Consider the following 22,412-nt stretch of genomic DNA (forward strand, 5'->3'; position numbering starts at 1 on the left):
CCATTTTTAGTTGTGAATTAAAGAAAACATTTCATAATTTGTGTATTTGTTTGATAATTTCTTGTTCCGTATTTTTGAGTATTGTTTTTGAGTGAAAATCCTTGAAATTGCTTAGGCCAGGCCAGGCTCGGCTCTGCTTATAGTAGTGATTCAGGGGGCTCTCCATAGAAGTGAAAAGGTTAAGAACCACTAGGCTGGAGAAATCCCATGGAGTCAGATGTAGTGAATATTTGATACGTTTATCGAATAGTTATAAGCACAAAAATACTAAACGGCTACATTTTTAATAAATTGTAATGGTTTTTTATCTAGTACATCATTAGTGCACCCACACACCAAGCCTTCCTAACCATTGTGTTTTGGTACAAAACTACAGTGAGATGTTATTTGTAAACCTATCTGTTGCAGGCAGGGTTTATTTTAATAAACACAGGCTATTCCTGGGCTACATGTGGCATTCTTTGTTCAGTATGTTAAACCGTCTTTAAAATTAGCTTTCCAGGCGATGGTGAGCCCGTTTAGACGAGCCTATCTGAAGAATATCCACTCTTTACTATTTGTGTAAGCCTGCTTTCTCTTAGGCATTAGTGAATTTGTTGTACAGCGCACCGGCTCGTGATCACGCCATGCTTGTTCAAGGCAGGTGATGGTGCCTGGGGCTGTACATTAATTCAGGCCTCGCCTCACTCATGCTTTGTTTCTTCACTTCAATCTTTTTATAGTGCTTCCTCTTAATAAGATGCTTCCCCATTCTGGAATGTTGCACTGTGTGCTCTGCATTTCCTGTTCATATTGCATTCACTGAGAGAGGATGATCTAAACTTTGATTTTGTTTCTTTACAGTATGCAGTACAACTCTGAATTCTGGTTTTAATTAGTAGATTCAACCCTCTTTCCCTGTCGTTTTTGGGTTTTGCCTACCAGACAGCTTTTACCTGCCTTAAGGTGAAAGCCTCTTGTGGACCATACCAACAACTTACAGTGAGATTAGAGTCTGCCCATTGCTTACCATTGGTTAACTTTATTATCACATTCTCTTGATATCTTCTTATTTAATGACTTGCCTTCCTCCTGTGTTTATCCCTCTCCTACAGATCGTTTTCCATTCTTTGATTGACCAATGTAAACCCTTCCACTACTCACATTTAGGGAACTACTAACTTTTTTCCTTAAACAGTTTATAAGAGTGCATGCATCGGCAAATAGCTTTGACAAAGTCAATTGATCACAATGGCGCTACCTATTGACTTTACCAATTATTATTTCCAGCAGTCTTGCTGTGTAATATTAATGATATAGGCCAACAGACAACATTTTATCACCTTTGTTTGATTTGGCCGGCCTTGTCCTAATACCACCTCATGAATCTTTCTTGTATCAACCTGCTTTACCGGTCTCCATCTCATTCGTACAGGTTCTTTTCGTCCTTGTTTTCTCGCTTTGTCCCTGTTTTTCTGTCTTTCTCATCCCACATTTTTCTCTCTGATCTGCTTTTCTCTTTCTTGCTTCCTGGATGGAAGTCTGATGACAATTTAAAGTCCTGGTCCATAAAATTGATGACTACGGATGCCATCCACCAGCACAAATTAAACACTGAAACATGCATTTGTACCAACATTCAACTGTCTGTCTACTTTTATTAAAGCTCCCAGCTAAGAGTAAAAAGACACTCCGACCAAAACAAAATTCAAACGCCGATTCACAACATACAATATTTGGAAAATCATGTTGGCTTTCTCACTTCCTAACAGCCACTCTTCCTCACTTTCCCACCTCATGCTAACTCGCACTTCTCCTTTCACCCCTTTTCAATCTCGTCATGAGCTTTTTATCCTAACATTCTCATTACAACTTCTGTGTTCTGTCAATTCCACATCCTTCCATCCACTGTTTTCATAATATTAATATTTCTGTTATTAAAGTTTATCATTTCATCTTCCCTTTAATCACAATTCTTGGCGATCTCACTTTCACCCATTCATTCAACTTAACTTCCACGTTTTTGTAGCTTTTCCTGCATCAGCGCTGTTGATTCCTTTGTTCATCAGCCGTCTTAACCAACCTAGACACAACAGTCTTTGGTTTTCTGCAGCTCAACACTTTAAATTGTATCAATCCTTTCCTTCCAAGGGGCAGTGCCAGTAAGTCTCCACCCATTCATACATCTCCTATTTTTCATTCATTCATAATCTGTTTTGTGCTTATCTGCACCACTGTAATTCTGGGCCCTATTGAACCTAACCACCAAATGATTAGTCTTCGGGTGATGAAACATCATACTGGCGTGTACAATTCCCTTGTTTAAAAAAAATATCCTGTGGTTTCTGCATACAAATTAAACATCACGATCAGAAGATAATAAAACGGATAGCCCTTTGCTTTCGAAAATCACAGTAATTGCCATTTTGTTGTTGAGACTTCCAACAACACTCTTGCCGTTTGCAGTGGTGAACAACACAAGATTGTATCAGGGCTGGCCATCCAAAGACCCAAATGACTCTCTGGTAACTTTCTCCAACTTTAGATGGGCCAACTCCCACGTACTGAAGCAAGGTTTCTTTGCTCACACTATCTATGAACTCTACACACTTTCTTCTCACTCTTCATACCTTTTTATCACTTAGAGCCACAGACAATCAGTTGTAATCTTAGGCTTGGTTTTTGCCATTCCTAAAGGCTCTCAATACGCTTAATCCATCAGCTGGTTCATTACTTATTCTGACGGACTGATTTGGCTCCTCTAAACGCAATTCTCCATCAAAACACCCAACTCCTTTTAAACCAACCAGTATCCAGACTCCTTCACTTCCTTCCTTCCTTCCTTCTCAAATGCCTGTCCTGCTGAATTTGTCACAAACCTTATTCCAGTAGCTCGGACGATCGCACCCCGTCGTCCCTCGTTTGACGTGACACCTCCTGTTATACTGAAAATTTATTCAACCATTCTTTCTTTCCAATTTCACTTTCATTCGCTTTATTTTTCAGGAGCCTGGGGTAACAGTCATCACCTTGATTACTTGATCCAGTTACACACAACATATAAAACATATGTATTGCAGGTTTTGCACACCTACAGATCCTCAGAACATAGCCATGTGTCAATTGCTCCTTAAAGCATTGTGATCTACCCTAACAGCAGATCTACTAACCCAAACTAATATCTTATGCTTCGCAATTGCCCAAATAATTGCAGAGGTTTGTATTTCATTTAAACAAGATTTTTACTCTATTTTCAGTAACCGGACATGTGTGATAGGGACTTTCTCCTTTTTCTCTTGGAATAACCGTATCAGTTTCTTTAGTCCTCACCCTTTGTGGTTCATACATTTCAACACTCTATTTTGTCCTAACTCTTTCCTTGAAAGATATACGTTCTTTCTCTCAATCGTTGGTCTACTCAGATCACATGCCTTTCTTGAATTAAATCCTCAAATAAACTTTCCTGTCTGCTAAAATCCTGATGAGTTCAGAAAAAAAAATAATTGACAACCCATAGGAAAGACAATATTTGCTCTAAGTGGTTTGGTTGAAGTCTCCAGAGTTGCCTTTACAAAACTCTCCGTTCGCTCTCGTCCGTTTTCTATGTACCACCACAGGTGCAACCAGCTCACTTAATTTTACTGCTTCCAAATACCTTTTTACCACAGCCAGTAAGGGCTAGCTATACGAAGTCTTTTTTCAGTTGCATACGGCACGATTTGCAGATTCGTGTTTGCAAGCGTAAAAAGTTTTTTCTAATGTATCAAACCCAACTTGTGATTCGGCAACACATTATCGAATCGCAATTTGGGTTTGCGACCCCATACCGATTTGGTATTTGAAAGGGGCGTGTGTGTTGCATCCCTTCCAAATACCGAATCATAGTTGTATGTATTAATGTTTCACGACTGAAACTTAATTGCAAAACATTAATATTTTACCGACAACCTTAAAGTGGGTGGTAAGCTGTTCGTCAATGGGAAGTGTTCTCAAACACCTTCCCCTTTGTGAATGTTAGGAAAAATATGTATTTAAGAGTAGGCAGTCGTCCACTTAAAAAATACAAATTACAATTTTTAGGTTTCGGCTACCGTCCCACTGCCTAAGCAGTGGGTGGGCGGAGCCGAAATCTTTTGTTGTTAGTAGGGGGCCTGAACACGCCCCTCTTCTCCATTGGCTGGCCTCGTAAATGCTGGCCAGCCATTGGAGGAGAGGAGCGTCACTGAGTTGAGGGCCCGCCTTGACGCGATTCGGGGGCGTTTCCGGGTCTTTTTTTAAGTCCCGCCCTCTCCTCTTCCCATTGGCTGGAATTTTACCTTCCAGCCAATGGGAAGGGGAGAGCACACCCCCGAATCCCTACAGGACGCTGTGTTTTCTGAGCAGCTACCGAGGCTTTTAGGTAAGCCTCTGCCCCCCTTTTGTGCCTTTGTTTCTTGTTAATGCTTGTTATCTTGTATGTAACGCATGTAGTCCTTATGTTTTGCAACCGGTTCTTAAGTAAAGCGCTCTGACACCTTCGGGTAAAGGTCGTGCTTTAAAAAAATAGCATTAAATAAATATTATCGTCTCAGGGGCTTGAAGTTTTAACTTCCGGCCACAGCCAAAGGGCAAATCGGAGTTTTGTGCAGCGGTGCAGGATTGGCTGAGGTGTTATCAATTGTCCAATCGCTGGTCACATTGCATTGTACGAATCCTTCCATTCTCCTGCGACGACATGAAACGTTCAACTAGGTGATTGGCTGCCATGTGACCCGGAAGTATTGAATTTATGGCAAAGTGTGTCGTCAATCTAAGATCGATAACCTACGACGGTCTAAGAGCCGGATTTATCGATAGCGCTGTGTAAGTAGCAGGCGGGTCGCGTTACATTTTACTTTTCGAACCCATAAATGGCATCTACCGGGAAAAAAAATCCTTTCTGCCGCCAGATGATTTAGCCTGTATTTCAAAGTTCAGCCGATTATTTTTGAGGGAATAGCAGTTTGTTGGGGCCTTGCGTCGAAAGTCTGTGCTCCTCCTTAACGAGTGAATGAATAGAAGGACCTTTGATCCTGATCTGCATGCCCTTGTATTCAATTAATCTACTTTCGCCTGAATCGTACTCGTTTTGAAATTCTCCCTGCGTGAGATGTCAGGAATTAATAATTTCGTTCAGTGTACAGAGCTAAAGTGTGCGATTTACGCCTTACGAATTTAGTATGAGCCGAGGTCGGAGTACAGAGAAACGAATTCCCTCGTAGCAAATAAGGCGGAAACTTCACTGCGCCGTCCTCGTCCTTTGCATCCCCCATTCCAGTTTTGATTGAGTTTCTTGCCTTGAACTGTGTCCCTGGAGGCAGTACAAGGTTTGGGGACGTCAAGAAGTAAATTTACTATTCTAACTCTTCCAGTCCTAGAATATTTAGAAAAAAAGTTAAGCATTCCCAAACTATTTCAATAAGCGCTTGAAAAAGTACTGGTTTTGCATTGCGGGAAGTGCTGCCCTTAGCGTGCAGATCAAGGCACAAACCTCGGAATGCCAAATGATGAAAGGCAGCCCTTCCCAAACACTTTACAGAACGCGAGTCTCCTCCATTATTTGATTGGTAAAAAATGAAGTCCATATTTCTGGAATACGTAGTCGGGTGGACGCTTGTCACAAATGACTGGTTTCCGTAAGGAAGGAGTTAATTTCTAAAAGTGCATTGCTGTTTGATTTTGCACTTCCTTGCATACCCCATCTTCCGGAAAATTGTTTTAAAGTGGATGTAACGGAACACGAACTGTGGGAAACCCCCTCAGTTTTCAATGCAAAGCCAGATCATCTAAATACTTGCACAGTAGCGCGACCAGGCTTTGAAAGGCATCCTAGCAAAAGCGGGCATACGATAACTCGTATGATTTCCCACTCAGCTTGTAATTTCTACAATATTACACTCATGCGGTTATTACGTGGGCACCTGTGCGTCGATATTTGTATTGGAGATTTTACCTCTCTTTGTGCTGCAGCTCAACTTTAAATTCTACTTCGTGTTGCTTAAAACTGCATTTATAGCACAAGTGTGGCCGAAGGCCTGAATGGCACGTGACACAGTAAATAAACTGCAGTAACATTTCTAGCTGGCCTTGTAACGCTGCCAATTAGAATTTTGCATTCAGCAAATCTTAAAAAACTTTACATATGCTACTGCAAATATTTGGTGGAGTTAACATCTTTGCCAAGACAAGAACATTTTCTAAATTTAGACCCCAGCCATTTGGGCAGATCATTGATACATTTGACATTGAGGTCAATACCAAAGGGGGCAGTTTTAAACATCAAATTTACGTTAACTTTGCTAAATTGCTCGTAGATTTTGCACCAATAACCAATGCAGTTAGTGAGTTTTGTGTCATATGTATCCATTATAAATGTACGTCTATTACAGAGGTATGCTGACGTTCCCCACAAGTCCTGTTCGTGAACATGTTGGTGGTGTTCCAGGGCATGACGGGAGCCACCTACATTTTTTGTCGTTTGCGCCATCTTTCTCTTCTGAATTTTTGTCATATTACACACTCGCTTTTGTGGTGATTCATCCACTCTTGATGAAGCAAGTTCAACACTGCTGTTTTAGACCAGTTTACTGTATAAAACGTAAAAAATATATCTTTTGGGGAGGGGGTGGGGGGAGACAGTGTCAGTTATTCTAGTCCTAGAAGGTTCCAGGTAAAACGCTTTCTACTGGGTGCATAAAAATGAAAGTTCCAATCTGCGCCTGCACTGTAATGTAAATGCGCATGCTTTTTCCATATTTAATGTTAGAACAGCCGCTGATGACCTTAAAGAAGCCAACTATATTTGTATTACAGAAGCCTTAATACCTAGTATCAGTTTCTGCCTTGTAACACTGTTGCTACAGACCTGTAGCTATTTTTCTATTAAAAAGTTGTAGGCTAGTGTTATCAGTGCTTACCTTAATTGCAGCCCAGTCCCTTTGTCATTGTCTATCCTGTTTCCCTCTTGCGAAGTAACTCCACAGTTACTTTTTCTCTCTCGGGCTCTGTCTCTGTCACTCTCTTTTACTCTCCCCCTCTCTCTCGCAGACTCTTTCTATATCTCGGCTCCCTTTCTCTCTGACTGTCTCTTTCTTTCACTCACACAATGACTCCCTGTCTCTCTCTTGTACTACCACGCACTTTTTGAAAACTCGGGCCGACATGATTCCGGCATAGACACTAGTTTGCCAGTTGCCATTTAGTTACCACCTCGTTTGAGGTAACTTTTCAATGGTTTGTAACTGCAATTATGGTCACATTCCACTGAAACATCTCATTGCGAACAGCAATTAGTAAGGGACATCCCTTTTATGCTCCCCCTAACTACGATTCAGAATAATTCGCAAAATCCCTTTTGAAATTCGAGAAGAATTTTCGGAACTACAAAAGGCGTCTAGAACATCGCAAAAGGCAATTTGCGGTCGCAAACCCTGTAGTTGTGCAGACCGCAGGATTTGTGACAGCAATTTGTTTCTGCTTTTTAGGGCTCGGACTCCTCCCCACTGTAAGTGGGGGAGGAGTTTCGAGATCCTAATGTTAATGAAGAAAAAAAAGAAGTATCTCCTAGGGCCTTGGCGAGAGGAATTCCACACATTCCTTAGGGTTTTCTGTCATCTGGCCAGTGATTCGTCTTCCTTGTGTTTTCGTTTTAATAGGCTTGAAGTGATAGGGTAAATGTAGTTTTGTTCCGCCATTTTGGGCATATTTCGTTCGTGCTCGCGCAAAGAAGTACATAAATTATAATTAGGAGCTGTCAGGGTGCCTCCGTTAGTGAATCCAGATGGCCGGGCGCGTTCACAATTCTGGAGCGCTCAGCGCGCAGCTTCCTTGTTTTGTTAGGCACGGTGAGATTAAGTGATTTGTCCAGAATCACGGATGTTGAGCGTCGTTGCCGAGACACGAACCCCGTTCTCCAGCTTCGAGGGCGACCGCTCTAGCCGTAAGCCTACATCCTTGCGCTTTCATCCTTTTGGGATCGGAAAATGTATTACCAATTTATTGACACCGCTTTGGAGCAACAGAGCACGGTACAGAGCGCTAAAAAGAATGTGTTGCAATAAAGTTAAACGTACATATATATTTTTAATACAATACATTTTTGACAGGTACGCAACAATGCACTGCAAGGTTCACGCCTCATAAAGATGTTTATGTGTATTTCGAATAAAGCGCCTTTTGTTTTTTTCACCATTTCTTCGGCTTCCCCCGCTCGAAGCGCACTCGGGAATGTGAAAAAGTGTTCCTGAGACTCTGGCACTCGAGCGGGCTCCAAGCCGGAATCACACAGTGTCAAATATGACATCATTTTTTATTGCTCAGTCCTGCGGCACGTGAGCTGTGTGCGCGAGAAACCTCATTCCAGCCCACGGACACACGAAAAGTAGTTGTAAGAGCTGCGGCCATCATTAGCGGACACTTGGACCCTTTCTCTAAGAACAGAAAGTAGCCGTGAGAGGAGCGCCGGCAATTACTTCAGAGGAAGAGTTTGGAGCCGAGAACAAGACTTTCACTAACTCCTTGGATGGCGACAGAAGGGTTTCATACACTAGACACACATATGTCTGGAGGTGTCACAGTCCATACGTGGAGATGGACACTTCGCTGTTCTTCATTCGCAAAGATTAAAAGAAATACGAACTTGGCTGCGACATGAATGGCGGAAACGGTCGGGTGAACACAGTTCGTAAGAGATCCGTCCCGTGAAGTGCACCAAACGCGTTCTGGAGAAACCCTGTCCTGAGCCACTCAACAGCGGCGTGGGGATTCGATTCGTTTAAAAGAATATTTGTCCGACGTTGTGATTTTTCCTTCGGCTTCTGTGCACAGCATATAATACCATCTTAATTCAATGTATTTAGTTGTGACTGTGTAGTTCATTGTTTGTGGACGATAGTGAAGTTGAAATATCTAGAAAAGAGAATTTTGTACATATATAAATATAATAGTGGTGGACTGTATGGAGTATGATCGGACGCCTGAAACTGCAGCTGGTGTGTGAGTGCCGGCTCTTGTGACACTGTGTCTGTCTCCTGTCGGCTCCTCCTCACACGGTGCTGTGGCTCTCGTGACTCTGTGTCTGGCTCCTGCCTGCTCCTCACACAGTGCTGTGGCTCTCCTGACACTGTGTCTGTTTCCTGCCGGCTCCTCACACGGTGCTGTGGCTATCGTGACACGGTGTCTGTCTCCTGCCTGCTCCTCACACGGTGCTGTAGCTCTCGTGACACTGTGTCTGTCTCCTGCCTGCTCCTCACACGGTGCTGTGGCTCTCCTGACTCTGTGGTCTGTCTCCTGCCGGTTCCTCACACGGTGCAGTGACTCTCGTGATTCTGTGTCTGTTTCCTGCCTGCTCCTCACACGGCGCTGTGGCTCTCCTGACACTGAGTCTGTCTCCTGCCGGCTCCTCACACGGTGCTGTGGCTTTCGTAATTCTGTGACCGTTTCCTGCCTGCTCCTCACACGGCGCTGTGGCTCTCGTGACACTGAGTCTGTCTCCTGCCGGCTCCTCACACGGTCACACGGTGCTATGGCTCTCTGACACTGTTTCCGTCTCCTGCCGGCTCCTCACACGGTGCTATGGCCCGGAATACCAGGAGGACCCCCCCCCCAGGCCGGAGTGGCGGTGCGACGGTGCAGAGTGGCGGTGCAGAGTGGCGGTGCAGAGTGGCGGTGCAGAGTGGCGGTGCAGAGTGGCGGTGCAGAGTGGCGGTGCAGAGTGGCGGTGCAGAGTGGCGGTGCAGAGTGGCGGTGCAGAGTGGCGGTGCAGAGTGGCGGTGCAGAGTGGCGGTGCAGAGTGGCGGTGCAGAGTGGCGGTGCAGAGTGGCGGTGCAGAGTGGCGGTGCAGAGTGGCGGTGCAGAGTGGCGGTGCAGAGTGGCGGTGCAGAGTGGCGGTGCAGAGTGGCGGTGCAGAGTGGCGGTGCAGAGTGGCGGTGCAGAGTGGCGGTGCAGAGTGGCGGTGCAGAGTGGCGGTGCAGAGTGGCGGTGCAGAGTGGCGGTGCAGAGTGGCGGTGCAGAGTGGCGGTGCAGAGTGGCGGTGCAGAGTGACAGCAGAGTGACAGCAGAGTGACAGCGACAGCGACAGCGACAGTGACAGCGACAGCAGAGTGACAGCAGAGTGACAGCGACAGTGACAGCAGAGTGACAGCGACAGTGACAGCAGAGTGACAGCGACAGTGACAGCAGAGTGACAGCGACAGTGACAGCAGAGTGACAGCGACAGTGACAGCAGAGTGACAGCGACAGTGACAGCAGAGTGACAGCGACAGTGACAGCAGAGTGACAGTGACAGCAGAGTGACAGTGACAGCAGAGTGACAGCGACAGTGACAGCAGTGACAGCGACAGTGACAGCAGAGTGACAGCGACAGTGACAGCAGTGACAGCGACAGTGACAGCAGAGTGACAGTGACAGCAGAGTGACAGCGACAGTGACAGCAGAGTGACAGTGACAGCAGAGTGACAGTGACAGTGACAGCGACAGCGACAGTGACAGCAGAGTGACAGCGACAGTGACAGCAGAGTGACAGTGACAGCAGAGTGACAGTGACAGTGACAGCGACAGCGACAGTGACAGCAGAGTGACAGCGACAGTGACAGCAGAGTGACAGCGACAGTGACAGCAGAGTGACAGCGACAGTGACAGCAGAGTGACAGCGACAGTGACAGCAGAGTGACAGCGACAGTGACAGCAGAGTGACAGCGACAGTGACAGCAGAGTGACAGCGACAGTGACAGCAGAGTGACAGCGACAGTGACAGCAGAGTGACAGCAGAGTGACAGCGACAGTGACAGCAGAGTGACAGCGACAGTGACAGCAGAGTGACAGCGACAGTGACAGCAGAGTGACAGCGACAGTGACAGCAGAGTGACAGCGACAGTGACAGCAGAGTGACAGTGACAGCAGAGTGACAGCGACAGTGACAGCAGAGTGACAGTGACAGCAGAGTGACAGCGACAGTGACAGCGACAGTGACAGCGACAGTGACAGCGACAGTGACAGCAGAGTGACAGCGACAGTGACAGCAGAGTGACAGCGACAGCAGAGTGACAGCGACAGCAGAGTGACAGCGACAGCGACAGCAGAGTGACAGCGACAGCAGAGTGACAGCGACAGCGACAGCAGAGTGACAGCGACAGTGACAGCAGAGTGACAGCGACAGCGACAGCAGAGTGACAGCGACAGCAGAGTGACAGCGACAGCAGAGTGACAGCGACAGCAGAGTGACAGCGACAGCAGAGTGACAGCGACAGCAGAGTGACAGCAGAGTGACAGCAGAGTGACAGCGACAGCAGAGTGACAGCAGAGTGACAGCGACAGCAGAGTGACAGCAGAGTGACAGCGACAGCAGAGTGACAGCAGAGTGCAGAGTGACAGCAGAGTGCAGAGTGACTGCAGAGTGCAGAGTGACTGCAGAGTGCAGAGTGACTGCAGAGTGCAGAGTGACTGCAGAGTGCAGAGTGACTGCAGAGTGCAGAGTGACTGCAGAGTGCAGAGTGACTGCAGAGTGCAGAGTGACTGCAGAGTGCAGAGTGACTGCAGAGTGACTGCAGAGTGCAGAGTGACTGCAGAGTGCAGAGTGACTGCAGAGTGCAGAGTGACTGCAGAGTGCAGAGTGACTGCAGAGTGCAGAGTGACTGCAGAGTGCAGAGTGACTGCAGAGTGCAGAGTGACTGCAGAGTGACTGCAGAGTGACTGCAGAGTGACTGCAGAGTGACTGCAGAGTGACTGCAGAGTGACTGCAGAGTGACTGCAGAGTGAGTGCAGAGTGAGTGCAGAGTGAGTGCAGAGTGAGTGCAGAGTGAGTGCAGAGTGAGTGCAGAGTGAGTGCAGAGTGAGTGCAGAGTGAGTGCAGAGTGAGTGCAGAGTGAGTGCAGAGTGAGTGCAGAGTGAGTGCAGAGTGAGTGCAGAGTGAGTGCAGAGTGAGTGCAGAGTGAGTGCAGAGTGAGTGCAGAGTGAGTGCAGAGTGAGTGCAGAGTGAGTGCAGAGTGAGTGCAGAGTGAGTGCAGAGTGAGTGCAGAGTGAGTGCAGAGTGAGTGCAGAGTGAGTGCAGAGTGAGTGCAGAGTGCAGAGTGAGTGCAGAGTGCAGAGTGAGTGCAGAGTGCAGAGTGAGTGCAGAGTGCAGAGTGAGTGCAGAGTGCAGAGTGAGTGCAGAGTGCAGAGTGACTGCAGAGTGACTGGTGAGTGCAGAGTGACTGCAGAGTGACTGGTGACTGCAGAGTGACTGGTGAGTGCAGAGTGACTGGTGAGTGCAGAGTGACTGGTGAGTGCAGAGTGACTGGTGAGTGCAGAGTGACTGGTGAGTGCAGAGTGACTGGTGAGTGCAGAGTGACTGGTGAGTGCAGAGTGACTGGTGAGTGCAGAGTGACTGGTGAGTGCAGAGTGACTGGTGAGTGCAGAGTGACGGTGAGTGCAGAGTGACGGTGAGTGCAGAGTGACGGTGAGTGCAGAGTGACGGTGAGTGCAGAGTGACGGTGAGTGCAGAGTGACGGTGAGTGCAGAGTGACGGTGAGTGCAGAGTGACGGTGAGTGCAGAGTGACGGTGAGTGCAGAGTGACGGTGAGTGCAGAGTGACGGTGAGTGCAGAGTGACGGTGAGTGCAGAGTGACGGTGAGTGCAGAGTGACGGTGAGTGCAGAGTGACGGTGAGTGCAGAGTGACGGTGAGTGCAGAGTGACGGTGAGTGCAGAGTGACGGTGAGTGCAGAGTGACGGTGAGTGCAGAGTGACGGTGAGTGCAGAGTAAAAAGTGTGTGAGTGTGCAGAATGAGTGTGCAGGGTAAAAAGTGTGTGAGTGTGCAGAATGAGTGTGCAGGGTAAAAAGTGTGTGACTATGCAGGGTGACATTGGGAGTGTGCGGGTGAGCAGTGTGTGAATGTTACGGGGCAGTGTGTGAGTGTGCAGAAAACACCACACACACATACACCACACACACATAACGCACACACATAACGCACACACAAACCACACACCTCAGTCTCTCAACACCACACACTTGTCACCACTCAACACAACACACTCACCACCACACTCACTCCCCAGGCTCACCCCCACAGACTCAACACAACACACTCACCAGCACACAGAAAACAACACACACAACAACACACCCCCAGCCGTCAATTAATGCTTTCACCATGCACAAACACCAACAACCATCATCCATCTGTGCACGCTTTTACCAAGCACACACCCACCAGCCGTCAGTGCACCCTTCCACCAGGCACACACACCTCCAGCCGGCAGTGCACTTTTCCACCAAGCAATCGCAGTATGGTACACTTTACTTTTAAACATATTCATATAAAGCACAGCATGCCACCATTGGTAAAATTACAATTCAACAAACATACTTCCACTACACACCACATGCAGACACTCCATAACACATGGCAAAAAGACATTGGCATTTACAATGCCATTAGCTCAAACTCAAATAAATCCGAGCCCGATTGCATTTCTAATGCTTGTTTGCTTTAGTCAGTGCTTCAGGCTCCACATCTCTAGATGCTGCAATGATGAGAACGTAGCAAAGATTCTTCTTCAAAAATAGAATCAGTGGTATAGTGTGCACAGACCAAGGAGGATATACCATCCAGGAACACCTGGGCGGCAGTGCTTAATTTGCGTTGGTGGTGGCCGGTGGTAGGTGGCTGGCTGTGCTCATTTTTTGGAACTCAGGCTTATTTTTCATCATCAGATTTTAACGCAGAACGCAGCTCAGCAAATTTGGTTGCTGCTCTCTCTGTGTTGCATGAAAAATTATTAAATCTGGCCCGCGTAGAGGGAGAAGCCAGCGGACAAAGTCACTGAGGGGCAAAATCTCAGCGCCGGTCAATAAAGTGCCCATGATATTTAAAGGGATGAGGAGCAGCTCAGAGAACGGAGGGGATTACTGCAGTTTTTGCACTCTGAATTTGTGGAAAATAAACAATACCAAGACAAAAAATCAGATACAAGTACCTGTCTTCCCTGCTGTGCTACTTTTCACCTTAGTAATAACAATAAAACAATAATAATAACAACAACAATCATCATGATAGCCAGACCTAAAAGTGCTTACAGCCAGAAGCAGGCATGCATCAATTATGTGGTGGGGAAACTGACTATATTTGCTATTTCTGCAATGACCACAATTGCCGTTATGTACACATGTGCAATGACACAATGCAAATATTGGATAAGTCGGTGTAGGCATATTGTATGCAGAAAATCCACCCAAAGAAATTAGCAGCAGAAAACCAAACGTGTGCACCAAGGTCCTTCTTATGGCACCTCTTATGAGCGGTGTATGGATGTCATACCAGTGATTCTGCGTCCAGAATTACTGACAGTGAGAGGGGTGCAATAATACCAGAATGCAGTTTTAACACAGTATTTGGAGTTTTACCTCAACAATGATGGAACAAGCATTTACAATGCAACGGTTTCCCCTTTGGAAAAGTTAGAGCTGTTGGCAATGTAAATGACAATGCCTATTATTTATCTGTTTTCAAAACCAACACATAAATACAAATTTTGTCATTTACAATGCCAATAGCTCAAACTTTTCCAAAGGCGAAACCGTTGCATTGTAAATGCTTGTTTTTATTGCATCCAAATGCATCCTGTTTTCTTTTAAGGAAAATATGTTGCATGTAAATAGGCAAAAATGCTTTATTTAAAAGCAATCACAGGCATGATGTTCTGCTGACCTCAACATGCCCCTATCGGTGTAATAGCTGCGATTCCTAGTGGGTCACAATTTGCGATCTACTTCATTAATATTCATGAGGTAGGTCGAATTGTGACCCACTACAAATCCGTATTTTGCAAAATGACCCATTAGTAAATAGGTTGCTTCGCAAATTATCACACTGATCACAAATTGTTCATACATCAAGCCCTAAATGCCTTCTTCACATCCACCCTCACACTTGATAACATGCCCTGGGTTGCATACTGTGCTGACAATGTGTTCATCCTGGAACAATCATGGTGTCATGTTCTTCCCATCTTTATTGACCGATTCCGTAAAACATAGCAACACTCTATTCAGACATTGATGTTCAGATGTAATAGTACCCCTGGGAGCGAACCATGCTGCAATTAATGAAACCACTTCTCTTATGACTCTTTCAGGCCAAGTACATCTCCAATTGCATCGACGAGATCAAGCAGGAACTGAAACAGGACAACATTGCCGTTAAGGCCAATGCGGTCTGCAAGCTCACCTACGTACGTATGCTTGATAAGTGATCACCTCTGTATGTTAGTAGCTCTGAGGATGCAACTCCATGTAGATTAATTTAGGTTGAAAAACTGATGTGCACTTAAAGAGATGATTCTACTTTTAACAAATGGCAATGTATATGGCTTCTAAAGTGCTTTGGAAAAACTGTACAGCTTACAATTAAACTAAACATTAAATGTATGAAGCTAGTAAGGGCTTTTTATTAAGAGGAGAAGTCGGTGTTTACAAGATAACCACAGAGTTGCCTTTTGTTGAGGTATTTAAATGAAATCGAACTCTGCTTCCTACACTTTATTTTTCTTCAGTGACTGAGTGATTCATTCACTCACAGCAGAAACACTCACAAAAGTCCATCGTCCCCAAATCAAACTGCAGTTCTGCTTTCTACCCAGTAGTTCTTTGCAGCTAGGACCAGGGGACACACAGCAGCTCTGAATGGCGATGCTAGATTTCAGAGAAACAAGAACCAAGAGTTGGTCGTTGATGTTTTGATGACGCTTAGCTTGATGACGTTCTGGTGCTATCTTGCATTAAAGCCTACAAAAGCCAAGTGATGAAAATAACTACTGCATAGTACATTCCTAGCCGGTCATCGAGCATGGTGCATCTGGGGAGACGTACGATGATTTGTGGTGAATGTAGTATTCATAGAAAGTTGTTTACTGTGTCTGAGCCTTTTATTGGACCGACAGAGAGTATGGTAAATGCCTAATGCTACACCTTTGAAGACCTCCAGACTGCCTCAGCCAGAGTCCTATAGGACGTCTAGCGTAGTGTGGTAATCCAGTAACTTCAAATCAAAATTTAGTTTTTAGACTTTTCACTCCATGTATTTTATTTGTAGCAGTGAAATTCCATTTGTTAATCTTGTTGATCCATTCTTGACATAGGAAATAATTGAGACAATTCTGCTTTTGGGCTCTTAAAAAATATTAATGCATACATATCAAGTTAAATTTAAGAATTTAAGAATTTAAGAATTTCAGCCTCACTCCAAGGAAGCTTACAGACAACTGTTCTACAAATACTATTCAAATTTTAGGCTATCAGAATTTTTTTAATAATTCGGGAAGAAATGCAACATAAGCAACATAAGCAAGTATATCTTGAATGACAGCTGGAAGTTTGCAAGCATTGACATTCTTTAACAGTAGACATGAGTGAGTTCCAGAGCTTGCCACTGTTGTAGAGGCATTGTAAACTTACTTCCAAGTCCCCACAGCCTCTTAGCATTAGTAAGCGGCCTTGGTTGAACAAATTTCATAATCCACCCGAGGGTCTCCAAACTATCCTTATCCTGCAGGCAGGTCTGTATCTGTTTATGGTTTATTCTAACGGCTTAGCACAGAGCAGGATTCTCGTGTATGTCTTGCTCCCTTGTGCCAGTTGAGGGGACTGTCACCTCACTTATGTATATTAGTCATTTGCACTATTGAAAACCATGTTCACTTACTTCCTCCATAAAGCTAATTAGGCTTTTTTTTTACTAGCCCCATCCTTCATATCCGCAACGGCTTATTGAAACGGAAATTACTTTCTGACGTAGCATGCCTAGAGAAAATGTAAACATTAAATAAATGAAAAATTAAAAACCACTTGAAATAATGGCACTTATTGACATGATCTCTTTGCATTTTACAGCTTCAAATGCTCGGCTATGATATCAGTTGGGCGGCCTTCAATATTATCGAAGTGATGAGTGCGTCAAAATTTACTTTCAAGGTATAATCTGCTTTGTGCTTCCAGTGTCATTTCACTGCATTCCACACTTTCTTTGTGACGTCCAGTGTGCGGGTGTTGCTTTCTCTGTATGAATAATTGAAGTGAGCCTTGGAGTGTTTGTGTCTCTAGCTTTGTCTGAGTTTGTTTATTTGTCAGCGTCCAACTTTGACTATGAATTCAGGCTTTGTATCACGTGTTTTGTGCAGTTTGTCTGAAATGTGCAGTGAGTGCTGTGTGCCTGTCAAGTTCGTCGTGTATAGCTTCTTGTCTAGGGTAGTTTCTTCTGTGTGTCATCAGCTGGGTTATTGGGGATTGTGTTTACCTTACTATAGTAAGTGACTTATTTCTGCATCGGTCCAGCAGAGAATGAATTCTCTATCTTTTCAACTTAAATGTTTTGTCGTTGTTAAGTATCGTGTGATGAGAGTCCTCCGTAGTCCACCTGGTTGTGAGAGGTGAACCGTTTATTCATCTGGTTGTACGTGTATCGGTTTGTCAGGGTCTGCAATGTTCATTGTCTTTTTACTGATCCAGGTGGGTGTCTGGGTTGTTTCCTCTGTTAACTGTGTTTGTGTGAGGCTAAATTTTGTGTTACTCCAATTGGCTGTGGTTTTAAAGTTTGAGGACAGTCTAATGGCATCCAGGCTTTGGTGTCATTCTACAAATGTTTCCATATGTGATCTTTCTCTAGATATGAGACATATTTGAGCTAAATAGCTGAAGACATAGCTGAACTAGAGAAAATTCTCAACTTTGTCTCTATCATAGTGCAAGGTTATTCTGTATATTTCACCCAGGAATACAATTAAAGGTCTCCAACACTCAGAATGCCGCTACTTCTTCCCTTGTAGAGCAAACAGCTGCTGTCCTTCATGTGCTATCTGTTTTAGGCAGCTTTTGGATTATTTAGGATGGCCACAGATTTCTTAAGCACTAGGTGTCAGTGTTTCTGGATACACAGGTCCATCAAATATGCAGTGGTAACCCAAAATCTGCAGCAAGTATTTTCAAAACAGTGCACTAATGATCTACAACCACCTCTATGTATCATTGGGTCCACCTTACTTTGTCTGTGTTTCTTGAATGTTTTGATTGTAGTTCACAAATGTACTTTTGTGACACATCTCCTTACAGCTTTACACAGTTGCTCTTCTTATAATGACTCGAAAAGTAATTGTAAAGTCATCATTTTTCCAGATTAATCACCCCACAGCCCTCGTCTTTTTGGATCAATTCCTTAGCCCATTCTGGGGTTGACGCCAAATATTGGACTTCTTGAATGTGGAGTTTTAACGAGAGCAAATCAAAGAAATGTTATTTTTGTCAGATATAACCTATATTGTTCAAACATTTTGTTTCATGCTCTTCTTCTGAAGCGGGAGTGTTGGTTGTTACTCAAATACATTTTATAAGGGAATGAATAAATGACCTCAATACTTATTCTCTTGTTTTGAAACAGAGAATCGGGTACCTTGCTGCCTCTCAGTGTTTCCACGAAGGCACTGATGTAATCATGCTGACAACCAATCAAATTCGAAAGGTAAGTGTCTGTCTTTGCTTACTATGTTTCATGTTTGAATGAAGATGATAAAGCAAATAGGGGTGCACTTACCAGCAGTGTTTCAGATGCTGCAGTGTAAGGCTTCCTAGAGAGAAAATAACTCCTGTCACCTATTGCAAAACTCTGAGCTATCATCTTAATTCTGAAGAGGGACCTTTTGGTCTGCTCATATTTTATTTATGTGTTGCTTGTGGTGTTAATGCTGCATAATTAAACCAGAAGCATAGCGGCCATGGTGCCTCCTCCATCAGCGGTGCTTGAGGGCCTCCCCCTTTCCGCCGTTCCCTGCTTTGCACTAGTACATCTACAAGGGGCCAGCCCTAGTTGAATGTGAGGGGTTCCTCAACACATTTTGCAGGATGGTCTGATCATTTTCAAAGCACCTGTAGAAGTGTTTTCCGTTAGTGTATTTTCTGTCTGCAATCCGATTTATTCACGGATTAATGAGGTTATATTTTTGTAGTGGCGTTCTTCTTAGGACACTTATTAGTGCGGATATAAAGTATGTATGTATGTATGTATAGGCATTTATATAGCGCACTACTTACCCGTAGGGTCCCAAGGCGCTTCGACCGCTGCGAAACCCTTCCTGGCTTCCCGGAGAGATGGTCCCTTAATGGGTATCTCCAGGGTGAGACCAGGCATCCCCGGCGGTCTGGTGGGGCCGTTAGTGAAGATGAGGCAAGCTAATGCCCAGAGTTGCCGAGTGTGATCACTGATCAGAGTGGGCACCGAGGCGAGAGAATTATCGAGTCCTCTGACCCTGGTCCAGAAACCTGCCGCGCCGGGAATCGAACCCTGGTCCCGGGCCGTCCTCTGCTCTCGGGTCTGCCGCCTCTAACCAGTGAGCCACACTAAAGTGAACCGTTCATATGTTGGGTTCTGTTGTATTGTGGTCTGCCATGGTTTCCTTTGTGTTTCCTCTTTGTGGCCCTTTCTATCTTTCACCATATTTTTCTTTGTATATCATTTGTTTTAGGTTTCTTTTTGTGTTCAGTATTGTGTTTCCTAGCGCTTTTTGCTTTGTGTTTCACTTTGTCGTTAGTTGTTATTTTCTTGATGTTTTATTTTAGTTTTAGTTTCACTTTGGGTTGTTTTATCCTTTGCGTTTTGTTTTGTGTTTTCTGGTGTACTGTTTTTGTGTGCATGGGCGTTGGTATTGGCTTAGTCAAAGTCAGCCAGTGACTCTGCCTTTTTGAGCTGTTACTTAGTCCTTGTACCTTTGCCCCTGTCTCCTTGTTGGTGTAGATGTCCCCTGTCTCAGTTTCCTGTGTGGTGTCCGTATCTCCATTTCCTAGCGTTGGCATCTGTTGTCCCTGTGCCCATCTGCCCCAGAGGTCTTATCTGTTCCAGTGTCTTTTCCTCCGTGTTAGTGTCTGTTTCACCGTTCTGTTATTCTTGTGTAAAGCTGTGTACCTGCAGGTCTGAAAATAAAAATATTTATTGCAAAAGAGGTTTGAAGGGGGGGGAAGTAAAATAAATAAGCTTTGGCAATAATCTGGCTTATGACAGGGAAAGGAGGGACGGCATGACAAACTTGAGGCAAAGCCTCTTGAGAGTCTTGGCCCATCCCCCCCTCAATGGTAATATATAGCATGTTCCACTCTGCACATCTGAATAGGTAATCTAATGTAGTTTGTATGAATTGTAATGAATTTTGATTACAGTAACTTGTTAGACCTTACACAACAGTTTGTAGCACTAATTATTATAGTGCAATGTACTGCTGGGTTTGCAAAAGAAGATACTCACCCCCAATGTCCTGCCTTCAAAGGTAAGCTGTGATATGAAAATAGTATGCAGTTCCCGGAGAAGAAAAGGGGAAGGCAGGGGACTAGCCGGTCTTCAGTTAGAGGTGGCAGGGGGTTCACCCTTTAGGAATTAGGACCCTCACACACCCGGCCGGGTGTCATGCTTTATCATAGGGCGTGCTCCTCAACAGGTTGGCACTGCAATACCTGACGGGCTCCTTATGAGGTACTCTTTGTTGGAGATCTTTTATTCCCAAATGCCGTCGGGTGTGGTGTGGGTATGGGGCCTTGTGCTGTAGATTAATTTGAGGAGTGTGAGTGCTAAGTGGAGGTGAATAAAATGGGATTGTTATTGTCACAAATCAGCATATTTCATCCTCCAAGGCTTTTAGTTGGATGCACTGTTTTGAGTCCTTGCATCTCGTTCAATAATTCCAATAAGCTGGTATCGGATTGTTTGAACTAATATTTTATGAACATTTGCAAACTTTATGTATTTGTATTAATCAGATGTGGTAGACTTATGGAGTAGGTCTGAGTCAAATCTGACTTGAGGCCACTGGCTTAGTCAAATGCTACTAATGCAAAACCATTCTTTTGTCACATGTGCCAGTGCCTCCAAATTTCCTTGCTCCATGTCTCATTACTTATTTTGAAGTATGTGGCCACTGTTGTTGAAAGCTGTACCATTCCATCCGCTTCTGATTCCGTTGCAGCTGATCATCACTGATAGTGAAGTATTTGTCATCAAGAAATAGAAAGACTAGAATTACCTCACCTACCACGCTCCTACTGAGTGTAAACTCCTGTATCAGACTTACATATGTTTGTATCCGCCTCCTAATGTAATGTCTTTTTTTGATTGGTTACATCCAGGTGGTTCATGGAGGGCAGTTCAGAGCAGATTTTCAGAATATCCATCCGAAATAAATTTAGATACAAATAGTCAAAAAGATGGTAATTAATTCAGTCTGCTATGGAACAGCCTGCAATAGACCATGTTGGAAAACTCTGGGTTAAGTTTTATGTTTAAAAGATATTTATTTTTTCCTAATGTTCAATTACAAAGTAATGTTTAAAACATTTCTTTTATAATTCTTTTCCATTTTTAGGACTTAAGTAGCCCTACTCAGTACGATACGGGTGTAGCACTGACTGGTTTGTCCTGTTTTGTTACTCCAGATCTTGCCCGAGATTTGGCAAACGACATCATGACATTGGTAAGTTAGCATCTTTACTTTCCTTAGCTTCTGTTAATCTGTCATGACGGAATGTCTGCTTATGTTGAGTTGATAGTTGGAAGACAAAGTAAAAAGAATTTGTTTTGAATTTGTAGGTTTAAAAATTACTAAATTAATTTATACATTTGTTTTGTGCATGTAAGTTTCTACATGATTAGGGCCAGTAAAGGGTGAAATTTGGCTGCTGCGGTCCTTTTGCAGAATTAACCCTGCTTTAACTAGGGCTTGGTCAGCTGCCCTTAAAAATTAGGGGTTCTATAAAAATTCATACCATTGCCAAGACTGACTTTAGGCACTCTGATGTACTCTAACTTAAGAACATGATCAGCCTTCATAGGAAACCCTGCACACCGAATGCGGACCTTTAGCCATTAACGACAAGATCCAGTCTCCGCACGTGCTACAGAAACTGAATCCTCTCTAGCCCCTCTTGGCAAGTTAATAACTAATAAGAGTTTCCAGGTCCCTCTGTAGCATACAACATTTTAAAAAATGTAAGAGCTGCATCACACCCTCTTCGGTAATTTGCAGACTGTGATTGATGTTCACTATTGCTTCTGCGATCTTTATTCTCGTTCCCTATGTATGTTTCTGCAGCTTGTATTCATTTCTTTTGCTTAAGTCAACCACATTTGACTGAGAACTATACCCAACAAATAGTCTTTTCTGTTATTAAGGAGTGATCGAGAGAGAGATCTTGGTTTCAATATAGACTGGTGGAACTTGGACTTGTTCTGAAAATAAACAAGTTACAATAACCTTTTATAAGCTAAGGTTGAGGAAATATTGTGTGCATTAGAGAGGAGCAGGAGGTGAAGAAAGTCTTTTTTTTATATATAGTGGAAGAAGAGATGGAAATAGTGTGTGCGCATCTACCAGAAATTGACTAGGGAAATGGAGCCTCGTTCTCCTTTTC

The 22,412-nt window shown here is 44.3% G+C and overlaps 1 protein-coding gene across 1 annotated transcript in view; it reads left to right on the forward strand.

Annotated features, from left to right (window-relative positions):
- Positions 1–22,412, forward strand: part of AP3D1 (adaptor related protein complex 3 subunit delta 1) — a 347,807-nt gene that overhangs the window by 55,303 nt on the left and 270,092 nt on the right. The window contains exons 2-5 of the mRNA XM_078671456.1: positions 15,110–15,205; positions 16,863–16,943; positions 18,403–18,483; positions 21,368–21,475. Of these exons, the coding sequence (XP_078527582.1) occupies positions 15,110–15,205; positions 16,863–16,943; positions 18,403–18,483; positions 21,368–21,475 (366 nt within the window). The remainder of the gene's footprint in view (positions 1–15,109; positions 15,206–16,862; positions 16,944–18,402; positions 18,484–21,367; positions 21,476–22,412) is intronic.

The sequence above is a fragment of the Lissotriton helveticus genome, chromosome 12 (assembly GCF_964261635.1).
Source record: "Lissotriton helveticus chromosome 12, aLisHel1.1, whole genome shotgun sequence".
Lineage (NCBI taxonomy): Eukaryota > Metazoa > Chordata > Amphibia > Caudata > Salamandridae > Lissotriton > Lissotriton helveticus.